A 27,594-nucleotide genomic window follows, 5' to 3' on the forward strand; every position below is an offset into this window, starting at 1 on the left:
ACTGTATTGGATATTGAGCACAGTTAAGACTCTTGTATTAGCTTGCAGTTAAAGCTGGAAAAGCTGAGCCCAAGTATTTCCTCATTCAATACTATTACTTGCAGTGTTTCTAGACTGTCAGGCTAAAGGCATTCAGGGCTATTTGAACTTTGAGATGCTTGGAGATAAATTTTATAAATCAGAAAGCAGTTTTATCACGAGCCATCAAAAATTTTCCGTCAAAACTCTCTACTTATGTGTGTGCACACAAAATATTCTACAGCCAAAATGAAATGGCTTGCTCTGGTCACACTAGTGTCTGTCCCCCGAAAGCTCTGAAAAGAAAAGTGAGACAAAAGGAATCCACTGCTAGCAATTTAACACTTCCTCTTCTCCCCAGTAGAGGAAGATTGAGTTAAAATACCGAGACATAGTTTTGAAGCCACAACTGAGTTTTTAAGTAAAAAAAAAAAAAGTTTTCTACTTAAAAAGTAGAAAGAGTTTTTAAGTAAAGAACTCAATTACTTTCTCCTCTTTGAAGCAGCACTCCCTGTGAGATTAGCGTAACATTTTCAAGAAAATAAACAGCATTTTGCCTCCTCAAACATCTGCTAACACATCTCGTCTGTTCTAAACAGCAATATTTCCTGCAACATTCTCTTGCTAGCTTTAGGGGGACGATGATATAAGTTTCAAGTAACACAAACTCCTGGGTGAATAAGGGGAATATTGTTTCATGGGGACACATTAAATGCCCTTGAAGGTCAGCTGTGAGCTACACAAATCTGTGACAGCCACTGCAGCTACCCTGGCAGGAGGGAGAGCTTGGCTAAGGAACGCCTCCAGGCTGTGAACGGGCAGGGCAGGTCCCTGAGCACAGGGAAGGGGACACCCCATAGCTCAGCAGTGCACTAGGCAAGGTTAGGCCTTTCCACCTCCCTCATTCAGCCCATCGCCCATCTCTCTTAAAGTAGGTAGCAATTTTACACTCTCCCAGACAACGTCATTCAGTATTATGTTTTAAAAGGCAGATGATTCAGTAATCAGAAGACAGGATCTGTCAACAGTAAACGTAATCACACAGCTCTGAACATAACACAACGTATCTGCTTCATTTTCCTCATCTGGGAAACTGGGACTGTACTATATACTTACCCCCTTCGCAAGGTGCTTGGAAGTAACTCATGTCTGGACACCCTATAACTTCTTAGGACTGCAAAGTGCTATCTCATCCGGTGCAAAATGTGCTATCTTCACACTCAGCAGATTTATGATGAAAAGGAATCAAGAAGTACACCTACCTGAAGGTAAGGTACTTCAGAGAACTTTTATCTTTCCCCTTGCTTTTGCACACCATTGCACAACACAGGCAAAGCTCACAGCTACAACAGACAGACCCACCTTTACACTGAGCTTTTGCCAGCTGTCCTTTCCTCACATTCGACATCTTGAAGCTCTATAACTTCTACTTTAGAATTTCTTCTTTCACACCGCACGTTAAAAGGCACATGGGGGTCCTCGAACATCCCATGGTCAGCTTCATGGTACCCCTCGTAGGATGGAAAGCTTCCTCCCCGAGAGCTGTGGCTGTGCACAGCAGGGTGGACAGCGACAGTCACTGAAGCTGAGGCAGTCACAGTAGTGATCGGCTGGCAGTACGCTGGTCCCGAGGTGCCCATGGCACCGAATGCTGGGCTTCTCATGTTATGAGAACGAGCCCGGTGGCCCAGGCGATCCCTATTGCTGGGTCCTGAATGCCCTTCAGTAGAAATTTCAAAAGCGTCCCTGCGAGGGCGGTAAGGAGGTGGTCGCAGCCCTTCCCTCACTTCCCGTTTGGGTTGCCTGCCCTGACGCCACGCCTGCTGTGTGCCGGCCTCCGGGTTTGATTGTAATCTGGGACTCGACTGGTGCCTCGTCTCTGGCTGAACCACCTGGAAGATAGATGCACAGTCAGGCCTCTGAAAAAGCAAGGGAAGCAAATGCCATGCTTGCTTACATCTTACGCTAGGAAGACTTGTAAGACTGCTGTCCTGGCTCTGCAAAGGTCATGTTCTGCAGTCTTGTAACTGTAGACTTTTCCAAACAGTTTTTGTCTGAAGTTATTAAAAACTGGGAAGTATAACACCACACAAACACAGGACTACTGCTGAAAATATTATTATAGGCTTCCTACATAGTGATCTGTGTTTTTCAAAAGGATGGATAAGAAGCGCTTCATCTTAACTGATTCAGCAAACAGAATTGCAGGCATTTGGAAAAGGCTCTGTTCCGTGCAGGGTACATACACAGGATGTTAGCAGGGTAGTTTGTATAGACTGTAGGAATCTGTTTTCTGATTTCTGTAAAAAGCGTGAAGCACAGCAGCCACATCAGTCAATAAACCGTGACCAACTTCAAATGTGGCTCTGCTTGTACCTATTTCTAGGCCTCTGCTGAACAAAAACAGATCCACATTGCAGCTCAGCATGCAGCATCAGCAGGGGTAGGAGACAAGAGCTTTCTCACTTTCCTTTGAAATTGCAGTTATGCCAACCCAGTAGCAAGATGCAACGGGCCTGAGATTTGGTACAACCCTGAAACTGCTTTTTTTTCCAGGCTGTATTAATCTTTCTCCCCAAAGTTTGCTGTCAGAGAGAGGTATATGAGGTGGTGATCCACGAGGAGGTGCAAGGAAGAGGTTTGGATCTCTTTATCTCTCCTGGCTCTTAAGAGGTCATCTAGAACAGTCATCAAACAGACTGAGAGCTCTCTCTTGTTGTTACATCGTATTGGCACCATCCACAATTGAACATGCCAGAGACCTCAGCTCTGGTACCATCACCTTACACCGAGCTTGATTCTAAAGTGAGGATAAGAAAAGCCTTCAGTCCCTGTTTATAAGCACTCTAAGTTTTGGCACAAAATCATGAAGCATAGTCAGCCAGAAACATTAAAAGCTCTTCCACAAAAAAATAAATACATTTAAATAAAAATCCCCAAACACTCTTCTTGCCCATCCAGCAGCCAATATTTGAGATACTTACAGTAGATCTCGCAAAGACAGGATTCTCAGTGGCTTCCACTACTACTTGATGGACTGGTGCCCCGGGACCTTGGGTAGCCTCATAATGATGGAGCTCTTCACTGATGCCTGACACTGTGGTTTGAGAGCTGTACTCTGAGTCAGAGGAGTCTGATCCATTATTTGTGTGCCCAGGCGGCAGAGCAAACCTCACGACACTGGGGGGTGGCTCAGGAGATGGTGTGGGTAATCTGTTTCGTCCATTGGCTGGTGAAACCTGGTGATGACAATGCTAATTATAATTACAAGCATTCAAAAAAATATGATTAGCATTACCCTTTTCATTGTGATTGCTTGATACAAATGTTCTTCTGCCAAATATACCTTTCAATGCTCTGAGAACCCTAGCACTAGTTTTCTGATGAACATCTGTACTAATCTGGAAAACATGCATGAAAGTGAGACATGATCTCCACCTGAGGATATGTATATAAACAGGATAACTGAGGTTCTTCTAGGTATTGTTGTTTCAGCACGTGGATGTATATGTACGTGCATGTGCTCTTGCACTTAGAAAGACAGAAGTCCCTCTTCTGTGGGCTTCCCTCCCCCTGCAGCATACACCAACAGTGATTTTATAAATTGTCTCAAACATGTATGTATAGTATAGTTTGCTAAAAGAGACAGGTACACACTTAATAGAACATAGTGGTAATAACATGTACAAACATATTGTTTGAATAAGGGACAGGCTGTGCATACTATTGTGAAGGTAAGAGATGTCACACTTGTCAAAAATGTTTTACTAATTCAAAAAAATACATCTCACATCACTAATGCTACATACATACCTTGTGTTCTACTTTTATACACACAGATACAGAGACAAACGAAGCGTGGCACACTTATTCTACTAATGCATAACAAAGATTACCCTATGTAACACAGTAACTGTGTTATCAAGAGTGTAGGTAATGAACAATCAAATACAAATTTGATAGCTGTGAATCCTTTTTTTGCTGGACTTAGGCTTCGTACTGTAAAGTCATCGACATTTAAGTGAAGCCTTCCATCCATCAAGAACCTCGCTTGAGCCAAGAGCATTCTGCAGGGAGGGGCAACTGGACGGGGGGACCTTTTGGCAGACTTCTGGTCATGGCTATAAAGGTGTGGTCTGTGGACCACCACTGGTGTGTGTTGGCCCACACAGGCCTTCCTGGTGGTCTGCTCAGTTAAATATTTTGAAGAAAGCGACAGAGGCAGTGAGGTAGGAAAGGAAAAGGTATGTGTACAAAAGGAACTGTCTTTTGTGAAATATTGAGGAAAAGCCTAATTTTACAGACTAGTTTGTATATCACGTTATGCTTTTAGAAGTGTACTTAAACCTACATTCGTATCTAGTTTGCTGACAACCTCTAAAACAATACTTATTAAAAACATACTTTAAAAATATAGGAATATTAAATAAATAGGAAATAGCAAATTTAATACAGATTTTAAATAAAACCTGAGCAAGAAACTTATACATTTAAAAATCCCCACAAATTTTTAAAATAAAGAGTTTCTAGAAAAGGGGAGTAGTCCTGGGAGGTGGGGTTGCAAAGACAATGTTATTATTTCTTCTGTTCTCTCTGAGTTTTACTGACCTCAGGGTACGGTCCAAAGAATGAAAGAAGAACAGGAAGCAGCACCAATCCATTGAGAACTCCCAGAATGGTTAAGATTGCCAAAACAGCAAAGAAATACCTGAAGTGAGGTTTCAGGGATTGGGGGGAAGAAAAAGGAGCCACAAATATTGTTAGTAATAACGTATTACAAACTACTCTTAAATATATTAAAATAATACATTTATAAAATTAAACCTCAAGTATTACTAATATTGTACTAAATAACTGTATCACTTTCTACATAGAGATATAGAGTTTTTTTACCTTTTGTATTAGAGAAGCTACATTCCGCAACCAAAAGTGTTAGTTCATAAAGGAAAGAAAAAAAATTACATTTGTTAATTTCCCAGAATCTGGAAGCATGCAATGTTATTTATGAATGTGTTACACAAACACAAAAATATGGAATGTGCAGTGAATAGCTGAATGGACTGAAAGCACAAATACAATGAAAAGGGGCCCCCATTAGTGAAAACCCAGCAGAAGCAAACAAATGAAGTGAAGGGTGTAGAATTTAAACAATTTAGCCTAGAAGGAAAAGAAGCCCTCTTCTCGCAGCAGCTAATCCACTGTGAAATGCTTCTGCATCTTACAGCAGAATCTCTAATTAAATCTCTAGTGTATCAGGTAAGGCTTTCCCTTGCTGTTCATTAATCACAACTTTCCGCCTAGAATTCTGTGAGTTCCAGTTTTACCAAATAGCTCAAATTGCAACCTTTTTACAACACAGGAACCCGCTTTCTGCAAAGAAAATGCTGCCCATTCTATAGCGAGCTTCAGCATTGTACTGAGTAAGAGCACTCCACAATGGCAGAGCTGCATTGCAGGCTAATCTTTTGTTGAACAATTTAGCATCTCTGAATACTCTTGTTTTGCGTCAGCCAATTCAAACATAAAGGCTGAAGTACTATGGAAGAAGAGGAAAGTGCACAAGTGGTTGTCCTTTCCCACCATTGAGGGCTAAGGTCTGGGATCCTTCATGAATACCAAGGTAAACCTGTCAGTAAAAGGAAAGCCTTGCTAGTTGGTATTCGGCACAGCTGGGGCTCAGACTAAACTTAAGGCTGCGTTGTAACTAATGATTTCAAGGACTCGGTCTTGGTAAATTCCTGGAGGAGAAGGGCTAGGAGAAGAACTGAGGGCAAGTTTGCTACTAATGGGTCTGCTGATTACATTGTCTAGCTGGCAAAAAACTTTACTGCCTCCGCCTTTCCACATTTGATCAAATATATCAGACTCCTGTAAAACTACAAATATCCCACTATTATAAACATTTTGGAATTTCTGATCTGCATTAGCAAAAATCAGCAAACCAATCTACTCTACTAACATAAACCACCAGAACTTTATACTGGGACAGAAATCAACAACAGGCATTAAAAACATTTGCATCTCATCCATCTAACACTAGGATAAACAGCAGGATTTTAGCTCTGACCACTTGGTGTATACAATGTCTGTTAATTTACTTAATCTTCCACATTGTTGGACTAATCTATCCCCTTCCGGAAGTTTGGGATCTTCTTCACCCACTATAACAATACTTGGGCTCTGATAGTTTATTTTACTGTATTTTTTTTCTAAACAGGGCAAACTAAAGTCAGATTGTGCTAGAAAATGAGAAACTGATGGCCCAAAAAAGTAAAATAACATAAGTTGAAAGGTTGAAAGGCACATTTTATATACTAAGAGAATGTCCAATCCAAATTTGGCATGACGGGCTGCTACAATCATCCATTTGCAATGACACAAAAATATTCTTGCCAAAATCTGGTCTGTTAAGTAGGAACGTAAAACACCAAATGTACCCCTGTAAATTTAGGTTAAATCTGTAAGTAACCTGTATGTCAAACACCTCCACCTCTTACAAGATCAGCTCCTAAAAGAGTAATTCTAACTTATTTCTTCAACACCAATAAAATAAAACATCCTGACCTCAAAAAAGGCCTATTATACTTTAGGAGATGCGGTATCTCTCTAACAATAATCCACATGCAGGTTTCATGAGGTCCAACTACAAGCCTACTGCCACCTTGCTTTCTTCAGATCTCTTACAAACATAAACAAAAAATCTTAATGAGATTTAGCAGCCATTCTCTCAGTTCCTGCTTCTGACATTTTGTTCCTGTTGTCAAGTGGATGTCAGCAACGTCTGGTCATCTATCCAGCTTACGTCTACCTAAGTAGTTTTGTCAACTTTAAGACAACTTGTATTTGGCCTGGTTCTACCTCAGTTCTGTTTTAGGTCTTAAAATATATTTTTTTTCATGCTGTAGTTTGCCACAAAGAACCTGTGTTACTTCTAAGATTAGCCATTTTGCAGAGTTCCACAGGTTGTTTGGAATAGAATAGGATCTGTTTCACTGCACTTCTCAAATTCCCCTCAGAAGAAAAACTTGCTCTCCTCTCATACTCGACGAATTCACATTCTTAATTAAATCCACAAGAAACAGTCTGCCTGTAGTTCTAAACAGAAGGGCCTTCAGGCTTTGCTTTACAAAATTTTAATATGAAGTTCTGTGTTCATACTTATGGTTCCCTAGCTCCCAACCAGAGCTTTCTTTCTCTCCGCTTTCGGCACTGCTGTAAGCCTCATATAACGACAGAAAGAGAAGGCCCAGAGAGCGACGCTTGCAGCACAGTTGCAGCACGTTTGTAGGTTCATGTGTCCTTTCAACACAAATTTTTGTGCATACAACAAGTCTGGAGGATCTAAAGGTTAAAGGTCAAACCCGGCTAATACCAGACAATACTCGCTATTTTGAACTGATTCAAATCCAGAATTAGCCAACTTTGCTAAAGAGGGCCATTTTTGTTTCCTTTCATGCTGGGAGTCAGATTTTCCTGGAACAGATTTTAATACCAGCAATGGAAACACTACTATGTCTAGCATGCAACAAGGAGTTAATAAAACAGAAGGAAAGCAGGACCATGATGTAAGCATGCTTGACACACCATGCATAGTAATAAAATGACAGATACACTGAAATGACTAAATATTAAAAGCATACTTATTTTTATTTTAAAAATAAAGTCAAGACACACGCAAATGCTTTACCTGACAATAAAATCAAACTCTGATCCTGCGAGCATTAACACTCCAAGCAGAGTGGACACAGCTCCATCCAGCACTGGTGCAAACATATGTTCCAGGGCAAGGACAGCCCTATGGTTCTTGTCTCCTATGGCAGTTAAAAATGCCTGTAAAACAATGAAATCCATTTCATTACACAGATACATACAACCTGTCAAACAGTCTCTCTCATAGCATGCACAGTTTTTTGCCAGTTAATTACTTCAGTCTACAGTTTATGAAAATATCTCTGTAGCTGGCTAACCTTCAAGACAGGGTCTGAATCTGCAGTCATAGCACATAGCTGCTGCTGAAGTTACACGACCAGAGCAAGCACTGATTAAAGAATCAGAGCCCTAGCAATATTTTTTTGAAACAAAGCCTGCTTGCACCAGTAGACTTTTCATGTTGCCAGCTTTGCTTATTTCCACCTGGAAAGAATTCATTTCATGGTGAGAGCACTTCAGGTGTAAAAATTATAGAGCTACTCTTCAAACTCTCAAGGGGGCATGGCTTCCATTTCTATCACGGGAAGTTTGCTGTAAAAATAGCTAACACTGACTGAAGTTTTCCTACACAAACCTAAGACCAGTAGCCCTTGTTCAGTTACGTCCACCCATGGTAGCATTTATCAGTGAATCAGGTCTTTCCGTCATATGCAAAGAAGTGTCCACTGGTACAGTGCATTTCTTCCTCACAGGTCTGAGGATCAGACATCACAGGAAGGAAGCACCCAACTGATGGAGAATTGCCAGTGTATTCAGTGGGATTGGCATGAAGTAACACTAGACTGTGTGCTGTTTTAACACTTCTGTTTCACTCAAAATTAATGTTTCTTGCAACTTTTACGACTTCAAAGGTAGCAGTCCTATACATAAAATTGCTGTAGGAATAGTACTGAACAGAGTAGTGCATGAGCAGCAATATAACTCATGAAATGTCTTTCTCCCTAAGTCTCCTTAGTGAACAAGCTGCATCAAGAACACTCAGATAGTGTTTCTTATGAATTGGTCTCCTCATTGTATAGCATAACAGTTTAAGAAAACAGCAATCTGATATTCTCCCTGTGATTTATAAGGTCTCTCTCCCAGGTGAATTCTCTTGTACCTACTAATATATGTGCTCACGAAGCTACCTTCCTCATGGTCCTGGTATTTAAGTATCCTTTCTCTGGCAGCTTATTTTCACTCACCTAACAAAATTTGGCTGAAATCAGTCAACATACTAAAAAGTTATTTGGTGGAACAAACAGACCAAAACCAGGTACTTATACATGCGGAGTGAGATTCCCAACCCTCCGTTCTGTAGGAAGCTCAAACATGTAATATTAATCTTTAGTATTGGACTAACAATGGTATATGGAAAATTAATGTGTCTGGGACATTTTACATCCCATATACACAAATGGATCAAGAATCCCCATCAGGGTAAGGGCAGCTGTCAATGAGATGACTCTCGTGAATGGCAACTATGGGAGCTGTGGGATTTAATCCACAAACATACTAACACATTATCTAAACCACATACGTGTATGTGTGATTTTAAAGGATGTATAATACAAGGGTCTACTACTGACTCAGAATTTACTTGCAGGAACTAAAAAAAATGAAGTTACAATTCATAGGTGACAGCAGAGAACTGAGCCACAAGTGGACTGTGAATTACTCTTCAACAAGTTCAATCCAAGTTCTGTACCAACAGTGCCTTTTTTTTTAATGCACGACTGGTGTATATTCATTAAGTCCTGTGAATATACTGCTGACCATCATCAGAGGTCTACTAAGCATTTACGTCAAAGCCTGTGTTGGAAAGATTTTGACACCAGACTCAATGTGAAAAAACACCATCTTAAATTCACTTGGCACTTTAGCTTCAGCCACAAGTGATTTTTATTTATATATAAACAGTAATGTAAATTAAATTGGTTTATTTCCATTTAGAAACAAACAAGTGTTTTGTACTTCTGTATTCTAATTTTCCTGCTTTAAAATGTCACTTCTATGAAACTGTGATTTCTTTCTTCCTCTTGTGCAGCTGGTTTCTAAAACTTCCCAATGTATCAAGTGCTGGCGAACACGTTTACCTCCAAAAGTCTAACTATCCATAGTGTAAGGGGAAAAAAAGCGTCACCACTTCAGGGATCCGGTTGCTCCTATTTAACCTCCTTCCCCTACAACTTTCCTTAAAATTATTTTTTTATCATCCTGCCACTTCTTGTGCCCCGATTTTGTATACATGTCTCCAGTGTGCTAAGATCTCCTTCAGTTCTCATCTCTTTTTGCTGAGTGTGCAAAGTATTGGAAAGTTCAGCGCTGACACTATCAAATGTGAACACAGAAAAATAGCCCTTTAATCTCTTCTTCATCATTAAATAAAGCAAGATGAGTTTTGCAGATCTTGATCGCCCAAAACTGCCCCCTTGCAAGAGCTCTGTCATTTTGCCACATTTGTGCAAATCACGTTGACTAAGCTGGGTGATTAAGTGCACTCTCAATTTGGACACTTAACTTTGCAAAAGTTGAAAATGTTTATATAAACTGCATTTCTTTTTTCCTCTGCTTCTCCTCATCACATTGGAAAACTATTTTTCTACATATTTCATACTTGTGCCCAACAGTTAATGGGTTCTGAAAAGAAGGTGCAGATTTTTCATGTGGAATATGAACCTGAATCCATTCGAATTTTAGTGGCTTGGAGACATTAAATGACAATGTGATTTTGAAAATCTCCTTTCAAAGGCTGCTATTCCACAGGATACAGAATGTACATGCAAGAAGAGTTTCTCAGCACTGAGGCAACAACAGCCACACTGCAGACAGTGACCCGGGAAGTCTTATAGTGACCATGAGGATTTGTGATCTGAACATAGCCACAACGTTATTTTAAAGTACTTTGAAATGTCTCCTAGTTTTACATACCAAAGCAACATGAACAGTGAATTCCACACCAATCCCAACAGAAGCAATCAGGATAACCACAGGCACTGCACTCAGTTTTATTCCGATTAGACCCATCATGCCGAACAGCTCCACAGTCATCAGAGCCAGCACCACCACCTAGATGATTTCAAAGAGCTGTTAGTAACTTCTCATACTCTAGGCAAATGAAGAGAAAGATATTTCAGAACAACATGGTGACTATAAAAGCAGTCCTCTATTGCCAAAGACAAAGTAGTTTTCCTTGTTTCACTGTGCTCAATGGCAATGACTTGCTAAAGAGCTGGTTTAAATTATACTTCTAAGAATCAGTTACTAGAGCAAGCATCAATCTTCTGTTGACTACAATATAACAGTGATGTGAAAAATAATTTATTCTTCTTAATTATGGTTACTCATCAAAACCTACATTCTCTTTTTCACCTGGTTCTCCAACTATCTTTCCAGAAAAAGTAATTTTCAACTATCTTTACTGGAGTTCTTTTTGTAGAACTGTGTATGTAAGTGAGGATGGCTCTTGAGAAGGTTTAAAGCCCACAAGAAAGTGAATGCTGTAATCAGCTGATGAAGCTCATGTTACAGAGGGGCTTTGAGCTTTTAAGATACTTGGAGGGATTGACATGAACAAAGTGAACAGTTAAATCTAAGGGAAAGCTTTATTTTTCTTTCATCTACCTTGTAAAAAAATTGAGGAAAAGGGAGGGGAGGAAATCTGTAGAATCAACTTTAAAGTTTCTAAAACCAAGCAAGAAAAAAAGATTGACATACTTATACAAGCAGTGGTAGACTCTGAAAATAAACCTCTTTTCTAAAGGAAAAAAAGTATGCACTACAATAAATGATTTTATAAGTTAATGAATCAAGAATAATAACATAAATTGCTTGATTAAGTGCTATGAAAAATATTCTAGACTAAACATTTACCTTTTAACATACCTGTCGTATAAACGTACATTACAAAAACTAGTAACCATTTTATGCTTTTCTACTTCTGGCATTTTATAAACCATACGATAGTTTATGGAATTTAAACATAGGAACCTCATCATTCAATTTAACTTGAATGTTTACTGTGAGACTTATGGTGCCTTGCAGAAAGCATGGAGGAGTATTCTCTTCAGTTTAGAGTTTTATGACTCCTTCTCGTCAATAGCCCAGTTACACTTCTTCCACAGTGTGCACTGTACAGCCTAACCATTTCAGCTTTTCCAGAAAGACTGCATTCAGAAATTAGGAGGAAAATTTACAGGCAACCTAGTCACAAGCAACCGCCTTGAGAACTAACATTGTTTGATAAAAGAGGAGAAGGAATAAATAATTATAAGCAACTTTAACAAAATTCTTAATTTTCCTCTGTCTTTATCTCCCATGTTAGTATGCATCTAAGCAAGGGCAAAAGTTTATGTGCCTTTATAAGAAACCTTTAAAGCTGCAAAAAAGGTGGCCAAAGGATTAAGGTTATTGAGGTTTGTACCTTTAGCGTGAACCCTACCCCCTCAAGTTGAATAAATATATAATGAATGATGCAATATACATACTCCACCAGAGGCCCAGACATAAACAAAACTTCCCGACTACAGCAAGAGCTATGCTGAAAGGAATTTGACTTCAACAAAGACCCTTATAATAAACTTACAATGATCCCAGCCGTCCAGGGGTTTAGGAGGAAGAGGGCACACACCAGAAACGTGCAAGCCAAAACCACGCTAATGGATAAAAGGAGCCAGTGGCGAAGCCCAATGTACTGCTCCCAAAATAGAAACGGGTAACCATTTGGGTAGCTGGCGATCCCCAGGCTGGTGTAGTTACTACAGATAGCTCTCACTTTCTCGATAGCTTCCACAAAGTCAGAAGTTTCACGCAATCCATTGAGGTAGAAAGGAAACTGAGCGTATTCTATGGGCTCAGCTGCTGGAACTAAGAAAAGGATAGCAATGTTAAAATGCATGTTTGGGAAGAAGATACACTGAGAGCATGATTAACAAAACACTTCATTCTCCATAGAAAAATATTTAAAGGTGTTGAATTTAAATTTTATATCTTTGGAGCAAGCAACATTTTAAAAACTCTAAATACAGGAGATGACTATATGTAACATTGCAATACAAGGGGAGGAAACCAGTCTATATTAAGTTTCCTAACAATTTTATATAATTTAAGAGCAATGTGTTTAAGCTTCCTCAGTTATATAGTGCTTTTTACTGAATAGCTCGCCAAAAGTCCCTATCTGCAACAGAAAATAGAAGATCACGTCACATTAAACATTTTATCCAAGTGTTTTATGCAAGCGCGGTTCCTTTGAAATCAAAGGTCATTTCCCTGAGATTGATTGAGGTCCACTGACAAAAAAAAATAGAGGAAAGTGATACTCAGTCAGGTTGGTTGGCTTTTAAGATTTCAATTGAATACTTTGAAATTCAGATTCAGAAATCCATGTTTTGTTACTGATGCAAATGACTGAAAAAAGCCCTAATATAAAAGTAATGGTTTAGTGAGGAAATACATAACCTTTTATCCTTTTATAATTTGACAAACCAAAGCTCTCCATGCTTCTTTTTGAGCTCCGTGCTAAGTCTACTGTACCACAGGAAAAAAAAAAAAAAAAAAAAAAAGCTTCCACATCAAGCATTTCGTTACTGCCGTTGTGTGTTCCAGACCCTGCAGGGTCATTCAGTTGACTTGCTAAACATGATTTGCCCTATTATAATCTCAACTATAAATTTTCATTAAGACAAGACTTGGCTGACTGCCACAAAGCTCTAGGGTTCAGATCCACTGAAGCACAGCTAGCTTGTTACCCAATCACATTTCCAAGTGCACCAGGCCTCCCCCACATGCCCTCTCCACTTCCCCACCGGTGTCCAACTAGCAATCTTCCCAATAAATTCAAAGCTGAAGCAAAGCAATGCAACCTAGCACTACTACTCAGGAAAAAAACAAACAGCATGGAATAGGACTGCTCCACTACCTAAGCAGCTCTTGTACAATACCAGTACTGGTAGCTTAGACATATGAGCTAACTTGATAAAATCCCTTGGCTATTAAAAACGGAGGACAAGCATGATATAATCTGAGTGATAACACTTTGGAGCGACACAAGCAGCAATTTCAAGCAATCTCCAGGTTTCTCTCACAAAACTATCACGCAGCATTAAAAAGCAATTCTTATTACCAGTTTTTAGAGCTTTAAGCTGTTATAAAACTCATTTTTCAACATGATAAAATCCTGCAGTGGCATCACATTTGCAATGGTACATTTGTCTCTCGAGGCTACAGAGTAACACAATATATTGTTCTGTTTATGCTTCTGAGCCCTGTACAGCATCAACCAGCTCAAGAGTTACTGGTCCTTGAAGGAAGGAGTGGGGGCACTTATATAAACTGTAAGACATTAAGATGAAATGTTACTTACTTCTCAGCCTTGTTTCTGGCATATAGTCTGCTTTGTCATGGACCCATTCTGGGCGGTGAGGCCGGATGTTGGCTTGAGAGGCAGCATAGGCCACAGGGTCATTGCTAACCCAGGCTGTCAGGTAGATGTAGAAAGCATTTGGGTTAATGATTCCATCTGCATCCACCAGACGCTGTTTAGTCAACTGCAAAATGGAAAAATTAGAAGCCTTTCAAAATGGGTTTTGTTTTCGGGGCTCTTGCTGTAAAACTTTTAACGAAAAGACACATATATATAGGAGGGGAAAAACAAAGAGCATGAGCTTTCAACTGCAGTGACTTATCAGTGAACTGTTGTTGGGCAATATAGAAGAAACCTAAAAAAGAACTAGTGCCAGTAGAAAGTGGTTATTTATAAATTAATACTCAGATAGAATTTACTATAACCACTAAATCAGCAGACGGTTCCAGAATAGACTGAACCAATTAAACCTGAATTCTGAAAGCCTGCAGCCAAGAGTGAAAAACAACCAAGTTGGAGACACATATTTAAAGAAAGGGAAAGAAAATCTGGCAAGAGTCCCTATACACGTCTGTGTGCAGTTAACCTCTGTTGTTAACACTGAAGGAAATGCCACCCAGTAAATGGAGGAGAGCTATAAAAATAAAACAACATCTGTATAAATTTTGCTAACACTTGCCTCCTATGACCTATGTATTCAGAAAACGCCCAGCATCAAGAAAGCAGACGAGTGCCCTATGCTATTTGGGTCACTGTGGGCAACTGTATCTGTGGGGTAAACAGCAGTGGTACTCTTCGAGGGTTCTGAAGCTAAATGCTGCACAGCTAGGGCTCTGACAGAGGACTCCGTGGATGAAAAGTATTGCTTTTTTGTTTTGTTTTGTTTATTTAAAATTCTGGCTGGGCTCCAGTTTCAGGTCTTTTTAATGAAATGAAAAACAACAGTGACAGCCGTTAAAAAAAAGCTGGATTCCAAAGATCTGGATTCAATTAATCCACAGGATATGCAACAACTGTATGTCTTCAAGCTGTCTTTGGAACTGCATAGTACAGGGCTCAGCCCCTGTGGGTGCACCACACTTTTCTCCCTCCCAGGCACAGGAAATTATATCAGCAGCTGTAGTCCAATCGCATTTGTTCCACCGCGTACCTGGTACACACTGCTAAACAAAACCTCACCAAAGGTTTTCTCTTCAACCCCCTTTTCTTTCCTTAATTCATAGCTGAAGCTTCATTCAGACCTGACAGCATGTTGCTATATGGCCCTGTGTTTTACACACCATAGTAACTTTGAACAATGTACTCTGTAAATCTTTCACCTTTAATGCCAGCAAAAGAGAGAAAGACAATAAGCAGATCTGCCAGGACGCTCATTAGAAAGACTGTTTTTTTGCCTAAAAGCACAGTGGGTCAATAGGGATTCTAGGGCAGGAGAAGCTAGATTATTGCAGATTTTTTTCTTTGAGGTTTTAAGTATAATTTTAGCTAAAGGAGTCAAACCTAATGTGTTTCCACCTACCAATGGCTACAGCAGTTACGTCCTGTGATGACCCTATGAAAGCATGTCAGACATATTCTATTTAAGCAGCTCAGCCAACTGCCATTGCTGGTTCTACTACAGTATATCTGTATTTAGTGATGACAGTACAAGAACGTATTATCATTCATCAACATCCTTCTTTAAAATTTAGGTTTTGAATAAACTGGTAGGAACTAAGCAAATGATTAAAAATGCTAGATGCAAAACCACAGCAAAAGCTGAGCAAAAAATGACCCTGTAAGGAAGTTTGATTCAAACCAGCAGCAACGCCTCTTAATGCAACAAGGCTGATGTTGTCTCTGTGTCTTACATAGGACCAGGCTCCATCTATCTATGGATGCTATGGATGCAGCAACTCCACAGCTCCAGTGAGAAGAGAGAGTATGTTTGAGACGGGAGCAGCATTTAACACAATTTGCCCAGTAATTACCAAGGACAGGCATTCCCAGTGTTGACTTTGAACAACCTGCGACAAAGGCAGCTAATACTTAACTCTAGCAAAGTCAGCAAGACCACACAGAATGGTGTAACTGAGGTATTTCAATTCTTAAAGATGAAAAAGCGACTATGACATGCTTTTTCCATCTCTCCCCACTCCTGATGACTTGTGCATTCCTGTATAAACCAGTATGGACTCTGATACAGTACCTGGCTGATGTCAATGGGCTTTGCTCTGTTGCCTGTTTGTACCAAGAGTTTGTAAGCCAGAACAGCATCATCTGATCCGTTTTTATAATTATTGTAAGTGATCTTCCCAGTTTCCCAGTCGCTGTCAAATGCATCCTGAAGTCCTGAAGAGTTAAGAAAGTCAAGAAGAAAACAGAACAAATGGGTAAGAAATCAATCAGAAACAAATTTCAGTAGAAAGAAAGAATGACTTTTTTCAATGTAAACTTTGACCCTGTATAGCTGAAGCAGGAAGCAAATTATCCTTCCTCACTCACTCACAGTCTTGTAAGGTAAAAGTACCACTTCCATGTCCTGTCTTGTGCAGAGAAAGGCAGGAAAACAAGGTGTAAGGGAGAAGCCTCAACACTCTTCCCACATTGTGCTGACCAGCAAAAGTGAATTAGCATACCACAGATGCAATCTGTGCTGGAGTAACCATCCTACCCTCAATGTGTGGAGGAGATCTGAGGTAGGATTAGGACTCTCAGGTCAAGAGTCCTTCTCAGAGACTTTCTCAACTTTGCATAGCCTCACCATGGCCTGACAGGAATGCTAAATGTGACACAGCAACCTCGCACTCTGCTTGGAGAAATATGTTGAGAAGAATTAAAACTAAAATAAAAGTGTTTACCCTCGTGAACGACAATTCCAGAATCATTACACACAAAATCCACAACTATATCTGATTTATTGCCCCCTTCACATACACCCTCCTCAAAACAAAGCTAACAGGGATGGTGCCAAAACAGAAGGGTCCGGGTTCAGCCCTCATTTAACATCACTGCCTACCTGAAAGTTAAAAACAGAGGGGCATTTAGTCCATTATCTGGAAGAGAAACACTCTCTGTGCTCCCCCCTCCCTCACCAAAATGCTGGCCAAGAGTATTAAGGCACAGAGGAGGAGGACACACACCACTCTCATTAACTGTTTTGGGCTACTGCAGAGCAGAGGCAACAGCTCCTACGATATAACCAGAAATTCCACTACAAGAGGAAAAAAAAACACACTCAAACTTTCAACTTCAAACAGCAACTCAGCTGCTCCTCGAGCGCAGCGTGAGTGAACATGATTTTGTCAATTTGTTCCATCTGTTCAACTTGTGTAGCTAATACAAGTCGTGGGATCTGCTGCCAGCACATGTAAAGATCACAGCCAACACCTATTCACTCTCAACTGTTATTTTCCTCTTTGCCACCCTTTAAGGGGGAGGGAACACCTCATGGCACAAATTTGGATCAGATTTAGAACAGGAAGCCGCAGCCCGGTACAAGGAGGCTCTGTGCGAACAGATGACAAACCGCATGTCCAGGGAAGGGAAGGAAAAGGCCAGGGGGTGGTGGTGGTGGTGGTGGTGGTGCTGGAAATCACCAGCCCACCTCACAGCTGCAGCAAGGAGCTGTAATGAAAACCATCATTACAGATCTGATAGGTTAGCTACAGCTGTAAGAAGATAAGAGCGCTGGAAGAGAAAACAGGCCTGGCTGACACCGCCCCCGGGCCTGAGTACTTGCTCCCGTTGACAAAATGCTTCCCCCACTCCCTGAGAAAGCTGCCTCCTGTGTTGTCCTGCAAAATTGCACCCTCCAAAAAAAAAAAAAAAAAAAAAAAAAAAAAAAAAAAAAAAAAAAAAAGCCAGAAAGTGGGGAACAAAGTCATGCAGAGGGCCTGGCAAATCTGCTGCTGTGGCACCTGGAGGAGGACGGTTCACCACCAGGCTTCCTGACACTGCCGAAGGAGCTTCACAGCCCTTCCCTAAAAAGCACTGCCTACTGGTGCTCTCGCAGTGAGGAAAATGCTGTCAAAGACGTGCAGAAATACAAACCCGTCCCTCCAGAACACAGCTCGACTCTGCCTCGGTCTCTCAGGAAGTGGCGAGGTGAGAGCATTTCTGCTATCATCATCATCGCGTAAACGGAAGGACCACCAAAGAACAGCTTGAATGTTAAGTTACAGCAGAAATGGTTTCCTTCAGAAAGAGGAGCACACGAACTGCTGTGCTAGACAATATTTGGGGTGGAACTTCCAGACCAACGTGCAGCTCCTGTCATGGGGCTACACTGACACGCAATACCCAATACACTCCTTTGCATGCAACATTACCGATTTGTGGTTGCAAGGTATGTTAAAAAACGGGCACGTACATTTTATGTTACTACAGTGGATGGAAATTCAGCTCTTTCAAGTCTCCCCCTTTCCGCCCCTTTGCTGTTCCTACAAGTTTGATCATCCTTCAAAGCCTGTTCCCTGTTATGTCTTTATTACGCAGATGGCTCAACCACCTTACTGCTTGGGCCATTTTATTACTGACCCTGCTGAAACTGAAAGTCTGTGGAAAGAGTATCAAGAAACCACACTCAGTTCTGTCTCATTTCTAAAGAATTTCAAAATTTCAATAATTAAAATTTACTGTAACTCTTTGAAAATAATAGCAGAGTCGCTGCTTACAAAGCAAGTAATACATTTATTATATATTGTTTCCACCAATGATTTAAAAGGCCTTTAATCTACTGTAAAGATAACTGAGATTACTGAAATGTTTCTGGTCAGAAAGATAAAAGTAATTTGTTGACACTGTTCTGCAGAGAAGTTTTAAAAAATAGTAAGGGAATTTTAAAAATGCTATATTATGGGATTTTTTCATGTTAGCAATGTCTTTTGCTTAATACTTCAGAAGAAAGCAAAATCCTCCAAAATTACGTGGGATGCTGGAATGCAGGTGACGAAGCAATTCCTACCTACCCATGTGAACAGCTGGCACCATGTAATGTGAGATAAGATTACTCTTTGCAGAAGCAAGCCTTATGTCAAGCCAGGAAATTCAAGCTACCTCATTTACATTCAGTCACTTACAAAAATAATGCCAACATCCCCAGTTTAAATGAACGATCGTATTAACTCTCTTCTGTTGCATTTTCAGTAGCAGAAAATATGTTAATATGACTAGACACCAGGAAGCCAAATACAAGGGAACCTCTGCCAAAGGAAGTGTGTTGGGCTGATGGCACTCAACTGTACAGAAACTAAGTGTATGGCTAAACCAAGGATGCTGTCTTCATAAAAAATGCTTTTGTTCATACGCTGTTGCTTCCCTCCAATACATTCTGTAATCTGCTGGACAAACACATACATGTCAGAAGGCCACCTTGAGCCATTAATCTCACTGGAGTACTCAAGTACTGAAGTACTCCAGTGAAGTCAGTAGGAGTTTGCCATTAAGTTCAAAGTTACCCCTACTTCAATTATTCCACTCTCTCCAGCACGTAAAAATGCAGCAACAGAACTGCTCCCATCCCATAAAGGATCCTCCTTGGATCCAGCTTAGAACTGCACTCTGTCTGCAAATTCTGTTTTCACCTTCCCTTCCATTACTCCCTTGGGTTCAGTACCATTATGACCATGTATCTTTCTGTTAATTAGCGTCTGCACCTCCAGATAATCCCATAACTATAATGGAATTGTTTTACTATAATAGTTTAGTTCCCCTTTTACATTAATGCCCTGTACCCTTCTTCTTTACTGCTTTGTAAATGCATTATCTGTAAAGACAGCCCTGAGTCATTACAAAGCAGCTAACTGTTTTGTCCTAACGATGCCTTCTCCTTCTCAGGGGAGGTAGCGAGCAGTGGTAAGGACACAGGCCTAAATGCTGAGTAGTAATCATAATGATTAATTTGAAATTTGTGAGTGATCAGCAGGCAAAACAATGTGCCCTCGGTCACAGAGCTGGCACGTCCACTTCAACCACCACAAGCCAACACGTCCATCCTGGGAATGCCCCTGACCATGCCCACGTAACGTTTTAGCTCTGGGCACCGAGGGTAGTAGGGCAACCACAGCTCCTCTAATGTGGGAACAGCAGAGGGCAAGGAGGGAGGGCCTGCAGGCTAATATGGACCAGGAGGGGAAAAGTAACCACGGGCAACATGGAGAGAACAGGAACACCCCTAAGACTAGTGTAGACTTGAAAAGGTCATTTATGAACATGTACATGCAGCACAGGGAAGGAGCACTGGGTGGTGGGGCATGCAGGCAGTCCTTAGCACTAGGAGGTGATTATGGAGAGGCAACCAAAATGGAAGAGATCCAGGAAGGTAAGTGGTAGGCCTGGGCGAGGAGGCACACAGCAACCCCTGGAGCAACACCAAGTGGGCTAGCCTCCAGAGTTTCAGTGTGAGCAAAGAAGCAGATCCAAGGGGACCTTTTCCTCATTTTATCATTGGCTGGCTATGCTGAGATTCAGCACTAATACATGAAGACTGTGAACACAGTCTTCTCAGATTCCTACCTACCTCACAGGTTCCACAGGGGTGGGACCAGACACATTTTTCCCTAATGTTCTGGACAACAGAGAAAATAACCACAAAAGAATTACGATAAACAGAAGCATTATGAGAGTTTGGAAAAGCATGTAGAAAGATTCTTGCTTACAAAGCTATAAAGAATATTAAGGTTCCAATCCAGAAAAACATATAAGCTATGTTGAATTTTCTTTCTGCTGGTCTTTGCCTTCCCTTGCAGCTCAATATGCTTATGTGAGCAAAATATTTCAAGTAAAACTTACAGTACTTACTGTAATGAACAGATCCAATACATGTAATAAACACTAAAAAAACAACAGAACTAGTAGCTGAGACCCTGCTCTGCTTGATTTTATCAGTGCATTGAACACCCAAGAAAACTGGTAACTTTGTTTATTATGCATGTCACTTAGATGCCTCTTCTTTTCTAATACTGCCTAGGATATTTTCAGAAGGAAGAAAATACCCCAAATACTGGCAGCTATGCAAATGTTTTCTAAGCTTCATTGGCTACATTGGTTATCTGTGGACAGTTATGGTTAAAATTTGTATTTTCACTAGATCAGCATAATTTATTTTTCTCTTGGCAAAAAGCTTCCTGTAAATTCTTCCAGCAGAAAGGCAGAGGTAGGACAGGCATATTTCTAGGCAGAACGTGTTTGCTTGCAGCACATAACTGTTAAATTTGCTGAGATGTAATTGTACCATTTATTTTAAATACAAAACAGTTATTTGTCTCAACACGTGTAATTATAATATCTTTAATATATTTAATAAGCTGACTTCAATTTAATTATCATCATAGTACCTGAAAGACCATGCCTCCTCTTGTCTCCCCACAACCCTTTACCATTCAGCTCAGAAAAAGCAGCACCACAGAAAGAGTGAGGACACTTGACTGGAAATCTAGAATGTGTGGTGCACTCCCAGTCCAATAAAACGCCTAAGCCACACTGAATTTTCTTCATGCCAGCAGTCCCAGCTGAAGCCAACAGGATCACTCGTGCTGAAAGTTAATCCTGTGCCAAAATACATTGCTGAACTGGGACTTTTCATTTACTGTTCTCAAGACACTCAGCAAACATTTATTTTCCCAAGATACTGGGCTGTATTTAGTCATTAATCAGAAATCAGAACTCCTCACTAGCTGCTTAGAAATTAATGGCACGAGATGGCCTCTCAAGAATATAATCTACAGCTTCAAAACTTTCTTTACAGGAAGTAAACTTAGCCACAAAGAACTGAACTTTTGGAGAAACAGCCAGACAGCATCCAAAATCAGATCAGAACCTAGATATGCTCCTGATGCAAGCAGCCTTTAACTGTGTGGTCATACTGGAAGAGAGGAGCATTACTACATTGAACAAGTGGTTGCTACTGTAAAATGAAGAAAGGTTCATGCAATTTTCCTCTTACCTTGCAGCCAGTCTCGAAAGTAGTGCAACCACATTTTGGGAAGCTGCCTATCCTCTTCCAACAAAACGTATGTCACATTGCTGAAACTTTTGTGAAGCTCATAGAGTAAGTGCTGGACATTTGGATAGTCTGCTTTCTGTGTCACAATGTACATGTTGTAGAATGAAAAGTACTTGAACTGTGCGGCAATAAAGTCATATTCCCGTGTCTCCCGTGGTACAATGTCTGTGAGATCTAGTCCATCTCTCACCCGGGTGGTTCCATAAAGGCTGAGCCCAAGTAAACCCAGGAAAAGAAAAATAACCACAATCTGCAAGAAAATATGGAAATGCATTTGGTGTTAGGTTTTTAAAGAAACTAGCAATTCATAACAGCACGCTGCGGAACCAGGATCAAATTTAGCACCCATCACCATACTTTTAAAGTTTCGTTTCTTTTCATATACACATACAACAAGGCTAAACTGTGTTTTATTGAAGGGGCTCTATATCACTGATGAAAAACTTACACAGTAACAAAGTTAAAAAGTGGCTTTAGTTTCACAGTTCACAAGCTTATGTTACTGAAACAACCAACACCCTGAGTCACCAACACCCTCTCTCTTAACTTATACTTAAAAACTATGTCACTACATGGCTAGCAAGATAAAAATTTTAAGGTATAAATACAGCTTTAAATTATTATGAATTATTATTCCAAAATAATTCTATGTATTCCTTATACTTATTATTACTGTCAGGATAATTTTCTTACTAGACAAGACAGAAGTCCATTTTTGAGAAACAGGTAAATTGTTCTCTGGTTACCTTAGCTTTTGGTTTCAGGAGGAACGGAGCATAATGTTTTTCTGCAAAAGTTGAGAGTGTCCACTTTGTACAGGGTGGCTCAAGGCAATGCATACTGGAGTCTGAAAATTGGGAAAGCAAATCCCTCGTCGAGCTTGTGCTTTCTGGGCTCTGGCAGCTAAGATTATCCTGAGTCACTGTCACAGGCTGTACAGATATTTCTGAGCGCGGTTCTGCTGTGGTGTAGTACACCTGCGTATGGGGATCATATTCTGTGCGCAACTGCACTGTAGACTGCATTGTAATCTGGGTTTCATGTGCAAAACTGTGACTGCTGTATGGGGGTGGAGGACTGTAGCAAGTATTGTCATTTTCTGCATATGCTTGAGGCTCAATCTGAATCACTCTAGTGACACAAGGACTGTAAGAGAAAAGAAAAACATCTGTTCACATCCTTATTTTAATCAGACTAGATTGGATAATCTGCTTCTGCCTGAAAATGCTTTTATTACTATTAGATGGTTTAAGTTAATTAAGCGTTGTGCTTTCACATAAATTTTCATCTGCACCTCTACATGCAGATGCTTCTTAGACATGGTTCTAATTGCAGGCCTCAGAGAATATGTGCACGTTTTTTGTGCTCAGCAAAAAAGGAAGCAGTATTTGTCTGAAGACATTGACATCAACTCATATAACTCCATTAATTACACATGCTAATCAGGTCAATAGCTAGGTAGTCATACACAGTCTGAATGCACAATGCGTGTGTGAGTTTGCATCCATGTGCCCATGCTGAGAATTAAGCTATTTAGATCAAAATGTAAACACATGACATACTGAGTTCTTCTGTTTAGAACTATTAAAGTAACTGTTAAATAATATTTGGGCCTTCTGGATAAGATCTCAGACTTTTGGGAGGCAGCTTGAAACCACTTGCCATACACTCACTCAATGTTTTAAAAATGAAGTAAACATATGCAAGGATTAATTTCCAGGAAGGATGGGCTACACGAAGAGCCAAAATTACAGAAGTATTTCTTTGAAGCATTCCCTTTATTTTAGTCTATATGCAAGAACCTAACATACACCTTGTTTATTAAAACAAACAAAAAAACAAACAAAAAACACAGAGACAAACCTCTTCCTTTAATAAAAAATGACAAATTAACAACAGAAAACACTATCAGATATTTTTAATCAAGTGAAAAAAATCCACCAAAAAATGAGGAATTCAGAATGTTTCTTGCCTATACAAAGCGTTGGCTGAATTGCCTCTTATCTAAATGGCCAAATTCTGCAACATTTGGTGCAACTGTGGATAGGGGAAAAAAGGGAAAGCCTGATTGTCTGCTACTTCTAGGAATTAGGCCTCCAAAATCCAAGGACATTCGGGCATCCAGTGAAAGCATCACTGAATCAGAAATAAAAAGCAGGACTACTCTCTTGTGATCAGTTCCCTGTTCTAACCACTCCTGCAGAAACAAATTTAGGAAACTGCTTTCTCTCTTTGATATCAAAATGAAAAAGCCAAATCATGTCTGCTCCTAGGTGACTGTGAAAAGCAAAAATGACGCAAGGTGAGAAGAGAGAGAGAGAGATGGATAGACTTACTTTAACTTCTCCCCTCAGGTAAAAAAAACATAGTAGCAAACACAGTTGAGTCACTAGAAATCAAACCATGACAATAACGCACAGACCCTGCTGCAATGAACTCCCACTATTGACCAGGGAGTTGACTGGCAACAGTGGCATTGACTGGTGACCACAACAAGAACACACCTCATCTATCAATCTATCAAACATTCTCACCTTGTGAAACAGCAGAATATATCCAGCCTCCTGTCTTCTCGACGATAAAGGTCCATGCTCAGGATAGCAGGAAATATTAGCAGAACCATAGCAAAGTTGAACACCACCACAACTGCTGCCTAGAGATCAATCATAAGAGAAGCAGTGTCGTTACTAAGTTCCGTGTAGGGCATCTCCTTTACAAAGCGTAAAACATCCTTTCATTTCTCATCTATCCACCCATTTATCATATCAATCTGTCAGAGGCTTTCAAGCTTCTCCCTGAGGGAACTGGGAGGTATATTTTCACTTTCTAGTGCCATTGGGGTAGTACTATTGTTGTTATTTAATTCCTTTTACCATTAAACTTCTTATATTTTAATATGTCTGTGCCTGGAGATGTGGTTGCACCGTGATTTTTAAAGCAGAAAAACAAAGTTAATAAATCACCGCTCCTTCGTATGAGATTGTGCCCTATTCAGAGTCTCACGGTAAAAAAAAGGAAGCAAAAGCAAAGCTGGAACAAGGATTGAAGTTTAGGGATCTGAAGTAATTTAGACATTAGAATAACGTTAAAGCACATTATTAAATCAGTAATGAAATAAAGGTTTAATAAAATTTTAATGAAACCGCTCTATTTAGTTTAATATTATGCACTTGATGTACTTACTTAAAAGTCTAGCTAGAAAGAGTAACATTTTGGGATTATCTGCTATTGTTTTCAAAGAAGAACCAAAATTAATTTAAAAACACATAGTAAATCTATGTATTAACATGCTTAACCGAACTTGATTAATGACCAAGGCTACCAAATGGAGTCTAAAATTGGAACAAGAATACATCTTAAATTGGACACACCCACCTTCAAACCATACTTCAAACCCTTCCCACACAGAGATTCACAGAGAATCTCCATAAACACACATGGTGCAGCTTCTATTATTATTATTAACAGCATTTATTTGTAATGCAGAATTGCTAAGAGAACTAGCCCTCAAAAAGAGGAAGCCTGGGCACAGATGGGACTGGAAGACAGTAGTAGGGTAGGAGACACACTTAAAAAACAACATGTATTGAGTCATCATCAGGTTAAAAAAATGAAATCCTTATATTTTATCCATTAAAATAAGCAATAGGCATCTCAGAAGCAGCCCAATTTCATGTTGGGGAAACCATACAAACTAGCAGTCAAAAAAAACAACAAAAAAAAAGAACTAACATTGGGCTACAAGAATGAAGTGGTGGACCTGACATAAACATGCCCTCTTTCTTCAAAAATAAATAAATGTCTGGTTTTGATGTTGAAAAATCGGGCCTCAAAATTGGCAGCTGAATATATGTTCATGTTTTAAAAATCCATGACTTACGTGTCTCTAAATTAATGCAATTTTGGTTTTTCCTTTACCTTTGAATATCAATTTATTAACCTATTTAATGACTTCGAGAGTTATGAAGCTGTGAAGTATGATTAAAAGACTAGGTACTATTTTCAGTTTTCTGAGAATGACAGAATCACTTATGTAAATATTTTCTTATTACTTCAATCATATTGTACACCAAAGTGGTGTTTACTGGTGTTTCTTTTTTGTTGTCTCCAGACAGCTTAAAGTAAAATTTTGGTTCTGATGATTGTAGAAATAACTACTAAAACAGAGTTTATCTAGCACTTAAAACCTAATTAGCACTTAACCGTCTTAGAGAGAAAAGATCCAATAACTATTTCATGTTTTATAAATATCCACACAGAAAGGTATGTAAGGTCATAGCCAAGACTGAGATAAAGCAATTTCCTTTTGATCTGCTCCAGAATAAACTGAATCTGTCAGAAAAAACAAATAGCTGTTGTTGCAAGCAAGGTGTTTGCTGGACCTGGTTCACACAAACACTCCTTTTATTTCTGCTAAACCACAGAAAGTTCAGTCACCCATACTACATGAATAATTAGTTGTGTCTAACAAAGATCTTCTATCAGCTGAATTTTACTGAGATGTTCAAAAACCACAGCTGAGGCCCGACTCTAGTTCTTACTTCTCCCTGCATGGCCGAAAAACTAACATTAAGTCCTCCAACCCTTCTCTGTACACTTCTACAAACTTCCTATATATATATATATATATATATATATTTTGCAGGCTTTCTCTCCCTCACCCACCTCACCAGCATTTCAAGGTTGCACCAGTGCTCAGTTTTCACAGTTGAAGACAATAGTTGAGATATTGCTCTTCTACTAATTCTTATTTGTTGGCTCAGCAAAAGTCACCCTGGTAAGGTGGAGTGTCATGCCTCCCAGTTCCTGCTGCACATCCCCAGCTCCAGGGGCACCTGGAATAGCATGACACAGAGCAGGCCAAGACAAGACAAGTAGAGATGGACTTAGGGACTGTTGTGGGTGACCCAGTCTATGAAGGTGAAGCACTAGCTATTACCTCACCTTCCCTGATGGCTGGGAATGGGAAGATATGAAAAATGTGATCACGGCAACATCACCTATCTGTAGTGATTACACTCACTGCAAAAGCACCAACAAAAATCTGTGGTAGCAGAGCCTCCGGCGTATGGGCAATCTGTTAGCAATACCCACGCTGAAAGCATGCTTAGGATTTTTTGAAACAGGGCATCTGCTCTTGCCACTTAATAGAAAAATGATCAATTGCAAGGGGAAAGGGCATTAAACTTTCTTCTTGAGAAACCAACAAAGGTAAGATTAGTACTAGAGGGGGAAAAACAGGGCCTACCCAAGGGTGGTAAATGAGGGCATTCAATGAAATGAGATCAGAAGGAATTAAAAAAAAAAATCCACTTATCATGAAAAACATCGGTCGTTTTCTGACAAACCTGCTCTGATTTTGCATCTTTTCATAATGCAGAGCCTAAAAATATGCTTGCTGCTGCAACTGTTAACTGAGACAGAAGAATGGCAGTCTGTGCTGGAGGCAGCAAGGGAGAAGGGAGCCAAGCTGGTAGGCTGGGGCCCTGCTGAAGGTATGTGCTGCTATTTGCCATTCCTGGCAGCCCACCCAAGGAGAATG

General features: G+C 40.0%; 1 protein-coding gene across 4 annotated transcripts in view; it reads right to left on the reverse strand.

Annotated features, from left to right (window-relative positions):
* PTCH1 (patched 1) overlaps window positions 1-27,594 on the reverse strand; it is a 70,954-nt gene that overhangs the window by 2,899 nt on the left and 40,461 nt on the right. For 3 of the 4 annotated variants that reach the window (XM_032205857.1, XM_032205856.1, XM_032205859.1), the window contains exons 13-23: window positions 24,587-24,705; window positions 22,799-23,198; window positions 21,993-22,302; window positions 16,257-16,399; window positions 14,069-14,252; window positions 12,293-12,573; window positions 10,639-10,776; window positions 7,706-7,848; window positions 4,627-4,726; window positions 3,003-3,257; window positions 1,381-1,910 (exon numbers count right to left, since the gene is read on the reverse strand). In XM_032205857.1, coding sequence (XP_032061748.1) covers window positions 1,383-1,910; window positions 3,003-3,257; window positions 4,627-4,726; window positions 7,706-7,848; window positions 10,639-10,776; window positions 12,293-12,573; window positions 14,069-14,252; window positions 16,257-16,399; window positions 21,993-22,302; window positions 22,799-23,198; window positions 24,587-24,705 — 2,601 coding nt within the window. In that variant the 3' untranslated portion in view covers window positions 1,381-1,382. Of the gene's footprint in view, window positions 1-1,380; window positions 1,911-3,002; window positions 3,258-4,626; window positions 4,727-4,911; window positions 4,929-7,705; window positions 7,849-10,638; window positions 10,777-12,292; window positions 12,574-14,068; window positions 14,253-16,256; window positions 16,400-21,992; window positions 22,303-22,798; window positions 23,199-24,586; window positions 24,706-27,594 lie in introns of those variants that run through there. The other variant, XM_032205860.1, reaches the window with a different exon arrangement.

This window comes from Aythya fuligula, chromosome Z (genome assembly GCF_009819795.1).
Source record: "Aythya fuligula isolate bAytFul2 chromosome Z, bAytFul2.pri, whole genome shotgun sequence".
Classification (NCBI taxonomy): domain Eukaryota; kingdom Metazoa; phylum Chordata; class Aves; order Anseriformes; family Anatidae; genus Aythya; species Aythya fuligula.